Raw genomic sequence first — 6,065 nt, 5'->3', positions numbered from 1 at the left:
CATGCACAAGCGTTCAGGAATGGAAACACGATGAATTCAAGATTTTGTAATTGGTCTCAAATTTTCCCTAATTTTAAGTTTAAGTTTATGTGGTACATATGCAAGTTATGTGCAGTTATAACAGCAGGTTCATAGACTGAGGGGCCAGGGTCTAGAGAAATCTTCACTGTTGCAATCGCTATAGATGGCACAAAATGTCAGATATTTTTTTATAAATTAAACATTTCCTTTGGCACTCCATTGTCACATAGCTTCCTGTGGATGTTACTACCATTAGAAAATGTTGCACTTGTGTCTCTGTGTACTTGATATCTTTTGTACATTGTTTTGACTATTCAAATGCATGCACATGCTTGCATTAGTCATGAATCCCATGGAAATTACTATTCATTTGAATTATTTACTATTCAAATGTTTGAGAAGAAATTGAAATAGGTCTAAAAAATGAAAAACACCACCCCACTATATGTAATACTGTTTAGTAATATAATCATTAGCCCATTTCCAAATGGTGCCTGAAACCTTGCAGTCCTCCCGAAGAGTCATTTGAGTCACTTGTGTGTAGAAAAACGTCTTGAGGGCACTTGGTCCAAGAGGCTATATTTTGGACAGACGCATATGATGTGTAAGCTCTGCATAGGCTAGAACCAATCCTTTTTGATCATGTTTAGCATGTCTTAACTCAATTTCGATTACAAGCTTCATGAAACTAAATGACCAATTAGACAAAATCAGATAATATTCTCCAGTCTAGACCTGTGTCCAATTATATACTGAGCTCATCACTCATCTATCAAAAAACAGGGATTTCTCAATGTAGTCATGCTTAAGTAGAGTAATAGCAACACTGGAATAAAAAGTCATATTCCAATGATTTATCAGTCTATCCATGTTTAAGCAGAGCTCAGTAACACTTAGATTAATCATATTTTGGTAGTTTGCACTATGAGCCAAAACATTACTGCACATAAGTTTATTTCCTACATACCCATACCACTGACTGTGTTGTTTTTAGTGTTTGACTCAAATTGCAGCATATCTTCTAGTTTGTATTTACCATAAGATGAAACACTCAATATCTAGAGATTTCACCAGGGAAAACATCCAAGATGAGGTAAGGTGCCACTGTTTTGCGTATTTGCATTTAACTCCAGACATAGTTAGCCCTATTCTAAATCCTGTGGTAACGTGACTCACGCAATGTCAGACTTTGCATGTGGAATTCATTCATCTTGCTATAAGACAGCGAGGATCCTATGCATGTTTGAGTGCTCAGTTAACCTCCCAGTGGCTCAGCATAATGGCCTTTGGTACATTCATCTGGCAGTTAGTCGCTGTAGGTGTACTGGTGTGTATTGGTGTAGTGTGGAACACCTTTAACCTCATCGTGACCATCCAACAGCAGCTGAGGACCAAAGGCATTCAAACCATAAGTCTCATTATATTCTCCTTCTCCATCAGCAACATTACTCTGGTACTGTCCTGTTTCTTCATTGTGATGTGTGTTTGCTTAAACCCATCTTTTTTGTGCACTAGGCTTCAGTCACACTTTCTTATGCTGTTGTATATGTGGCTGAGCAGTAGCTGTGTGAGCTTCTGGTCCATTGCGTTGCTGAGTGTGTTCCACTGTGTGAAAGTTGTGAGCTTTTCCAGTTGCGAGTGTCTCTGCACACTAAAGAGGAACATCTCCTTCATCACAAACACTGCACTACTGCTCATCTGCATAGGTTCCTTCTTGCTGTTTCTCCCTTTCCTCACGCTTCACTCTCCTGGATCTGAACCAGGAACCAGAAGTACTACACATGGTACCAACAACACCTTAAACACCACAAATGCTACCTGTCTTTTACCCATTTTCACACCACTGATCAATACACAACTCTATAGTATGAGTTTTCTGTCTTTTCTCTGCCCTTTCCCTTTGATGATCATGCTACCAACTTCCATCAGAATGGTGATCTATCTGTGTCAACACACAGTGACACTTAATAAGAACCAGATCCAAGTACAGAGCTTAGACTCATATATGTTTGTGTGCAAGCTGAACATCTCTCTAGTTGGAGTGTATCTCATAACCCTGGCCATTGTGGCCTTCTTCTTTATCTTAAAGATGATGGCGTCAAATGTTAGTTACCTCATTATAATATTTGGCTTCTCTTTCTATTGTATCATGACTGCTGCCCTTTCAACAGCTTCCACAAAGAAGCTGAGAGAGACGTTCTGCAGGCTGTTCTGTTGTAGTAAAATACAGGAGCAAATGAACAAAGGAACAATATGTGTAAAGGAGACAAAGGGAGAGAAACCGACCTAGATTTCTTTACAGTGGTGGTGATGATAACAAATACACTATGTGAACAAAAGTATTGGGACATATTATGCAGTTATTGAGTCAACAAAGTGTTGGAGACTCTAGGAGGGAGGAAATTTCACCCACTTGCTATGGTGGCTCCTATTACAGAACCACGCTGGAGTTCAGTGAGTTCTTTAGAACCACCCATTCTTTCACTAATGTGTGGAAAGGCAGACCGCATGGCTAGGTGCTTGATTTTTACACCTGTAGCAATGGCACTGTATGAAACACCTGAATTCAGTGATTAAGAGGTGTGTCCCAATACTTTTGTCCATGTAGTGTATACCCATTTATTTACTATCCAGAATGATGAGTGAACTTGCATGTCATCTTAATTTGTATATGTAATGTTGATGATGATAATAGTTATAATGTAAATTTATAAAATAAAAGTAAATCCAAAGAAAATCTAAATAGTCTCTACATGTACATGATGAAAACAATATTTCATACATCAGGAAATGTGTTTGTAACCACTTACTGTACTAATGTACTATTAAGAACCTCTCAGGCATTAGCCTTTTTAGATGTATATCTTCTACATGTAAACAATTCTGTCTCCAATTACATGGAATTTGGGTTAAATTGTGGGCTATATACAATAGTCTATGTTTCTGGTGACGCATCAAAAATGGTGACTTGCTTCAAAATGTTGCATCAAATCTAAAATCTAAAAAAAATTATACATTTAAAATATTAAAATGTTGGCATGTTGGATTGGTTTGTGAGAGTGAATCAACTCATGTCATATGTGCCTCACATCAGAAAGTTCCATGTAAATCTCCTTCAGCATCCTCAAGAACAAGCACAAGCATACGTCAAGGTTGATATTCAGATCCTTCACTACAGAGCTTCCTATACATTTAATGAGACTGTAATGTAATACATGGAGATACACACAGAAGTCCTTTTGTTAGTATAAAAGGTAGAAGGTATTTGACATGAGCCCATGTCTGTGAGTCAGCTTGACACCAGAGTTTTGGACTGGACTGGAATATGTCCCTTTACCACAGTTCATTAGAGCTGTGTTAAATAAAGTACAGTCAATAAATTGCTGCTGCTGCCTCTTACATAATCTACCATCATGTTGTTTGACTGCATTTGCTTGTTAAATACATTTGGAGAGTAATAGTTGTAATAGTAAGTATTGTAACTTACTTCTGCAGCTTAAATTTGAAAATACTTAAATTCAAAGGATGATTTACATAGAAAGGGTTACATAGAATCAGTGTGTATATTTTTGTGTGTGCTTTATTATTGGTTATGATGATTGCATCTTTGTATCTATATTTGAAATGTGATCATGTTTAATAAACTATTACTATGAACCAGTATAAGACAAATAAAACAATACCACTCTTTCACACTATCGAATACCACACACATGCATACAGTCATAAACCATATAAAGTCATAAAGTCCAATGATAAACAATGGTAAATGTGAGCAAGATTAATAAAATATTAATAACATTGTTCATTTTTCACTTTTTGATTAATCGTGATGTTATTGGTTTGTTCCCATTAATTTAATTTCTTTTTGTTTTGCTCTGTACGCCTCGTACCCCTCGTTGTTATTTAATAATAAAGATATATATATGTATATATATATATATATATATATATATATGTATATATTTCTAATATATATATATACACATATATATATATACACATATATATATATATATATATATACAGAGCAGTAAAACTGAAAGGCTCATGGCTTTGTTGAAGATCTATTCACTCCACTGTTGAAGTAGCAGTTGAATGTGCTGTTTATGTTGTATTTCTAAGGAAATGTAATTCTATTTAATTTTATTTATATAGCCTTTTTGACAACGAATGTTTACAGAGATCCGGGTCTGAGCCTCTTTAGAGCAAGCTAGTGGCAACAGTGGCAAGGAAAAACTCCCTCTGGTCAAGAGGAAAAAAAACATCAGGAAGGAACCAAGACTCAAAAGGGGAACCCATCCTCCTCTGGTCGACACCCTATAATAATAATAAAAAGCAAAAAAGGAATAAAGAAAACCATAAAACAAAAGAATTTAGAAAAAAGGTAAATGTGGTGTCAAGCCATACAAGATGAAAATGTGAGTGAGATGATAGTCCATGCAGATTAACAGTCACAAGCATAGTCATGCAGTGAGGTGGGAAAAGGCATTGTTTTTGTCAAACATGTTAGCTAATGTTAACCAACAGTAAACTTAGAATATTGTATAAATAATGATATTTATACAATTTAAAGCTCTGCATGGAGATGGTGTCTCTTCACCACCTTAAACTCAACCCCAGCAAGACAGAGCTGCTGTACATCCCGGGAACTGCTGGACCTAAAACGATCTTGCCATCTCCTTTGAGAACATACTGGTCACTCCTTCTACAGAAGCTCGAAGCCTTGGTGTAGTCATGGATGATCAGTTATTGTTCTCAAGCCATGTTGCAAACGTAACTCGGTCCTGCAGATTTCTCCTGTACAACATCCGGAGAATTCGACCCTTCCTCTCTACAGAGTCGCCCAGGTGCTCGTTCATTCTCTCGTCACTTCCAGACTTGATTACTGCAACTCTCTTCTGGCTGGTCTCCCTCTGTGCACCATCAGGCCCCTGCAACTCATCCAGAATGCAGCGGCATGGGTCGTCTTCAATGTTCCTAAATTCAGCCATGTCACTCCACTGCTGCTTTCTCTTTACTGGCTTCCTGTAGCTGCCCGCATCAGATTCAAAACCCTGACGCTGGCCTACAAAGCCAAGACAGGCTTTTTTCTGTCCTGGCACCGAAGTGGTGGAACGAACTTCTCCTGGGTGTCCGAACAGCAAAGTCGCTCGCTGTCTTCAAACGCAGACTAAAGACCCACCTCCTCTGAGAGTACTTGGGCGAATAACAGAGTACTATGGTCTCCATATTGACTTGTGTTTAGTAGTGTCTAAGCTTAGAGGTATCTTTGATCTTAGCTAAGGTTATTCTTGAGTAAATAGCGAAGAATAAGAGAGTCTGCTAAATGCTGTAAATGTAAACGATTGTTGTTTGCTGGCTATATATTACAGATTCATTATATATTACATTAGATATGTTGTTTTGAAATGAACTTGCAATCAATATGAAAGTCAGAAAGCTCCATTGGTCCATTCATCCAGAATGATTCACACAGTGTCCAGATCAGCTACAGAGTTCACTTGTTTAGTAGTATGAGCTAGAGCACTGTTTTTTGCGTTTTCCCCACTAACCTATACTTACCTTGGTAAACAACCACTTTGAGGACGTCAGGAGTTAGACGCCTAAAAAACTTTCAATTTCAGACATATTTTCAAAGAAGCAAAGAGATCTTTGTTCCAGTTCTTTGTTCCAGATCCATTTTCTAAAGAAGCTGTAAGTGTGAAAAACCTTTACATTGGTAAAGAGCTTTGGCTTTTTTTTTTTTTTTATCTTGAAGGTTATTTACACACTCTTTAAAAAAAAAAGTTTTTCGTATAGGAACCAAAAACGGTTCATAAATGGTACTACTTTTTGTTATATATGGTAAGAACTTTCTGTTTGTATTATATATTAGACAAGAGATTAGATTTAAAGTTTTTTATTTGAATTGCTTAAAAAAGACCAGCTAATTAATCTTAATTAAGGACCGCCGCCTGTAGGCCTGGCGTGCTATCACACACATTAAACCTGCATATATATTCACATATATATATATAGAAATGTATGTATATATATATATA

The 6,065-nt window shown here is 36.9% G+C and overlaps 1 protein-coding gene across 1 annotated transcript; it reads left to right on the top strand.

The window, feature by feature from the left end:
• The first annotated feature begins 1,063 nt into the window (after positions 1 to 1,063).
• On the top strand, positions 1,064 to 2,311 carry LOC140565089 (uncharacterized). The gene is made up of 2 exons (XM_072690900.1): positions 1,064 to 1,114; positions 1,208 to 2,311. Exons 1-2 carry the CDS (start codon positions 1,064 to 1,066, stop codon positions 2,309 to 2,311), a joined length of 1,155 nt encoding a protein of 384 aa, XP_072547001.1.
• The last annotated feature ends 3,754 nt before the right edge of the window (positions 2,312 to 6,065 follow it).

This window comes from Salminus brasiliensis, chromosome 11 (assembly GCF_030463535.1).
Source record: "Salminus brasiliensis chromosome 11, fSalBra1.hap2, whole genome shotgun sequence".
NCBI classification, from domain to species: domain Eukaryota; kingdom Metazoa; phylum Chordata; class Actinopteri; order Characiformes; family Bryconidae; genus Salminus; species Salminus brasiliensis.
The sequence above is the reverse complement of the archived record's forward strand: the minus strand, read 5'-3'. Positions and strand labels throughout refer to the sequence as shown.

Coding starts and splice junctions, on each gene's coding strand:
- LOC140565089 (XM_072690900.1), top strand. CDS start 1,064: ATGAAACACTCAATATCTAGAGATTTCACCAGGGAAAACATCCAAGAT. Junction 1,115..1,207: donor GGGAAAACATCCAAGATGAG/GTAAGGTGCCAC, acceptor ACGCAATGTCAG/ACTTTGCATGTGGAATTCAT.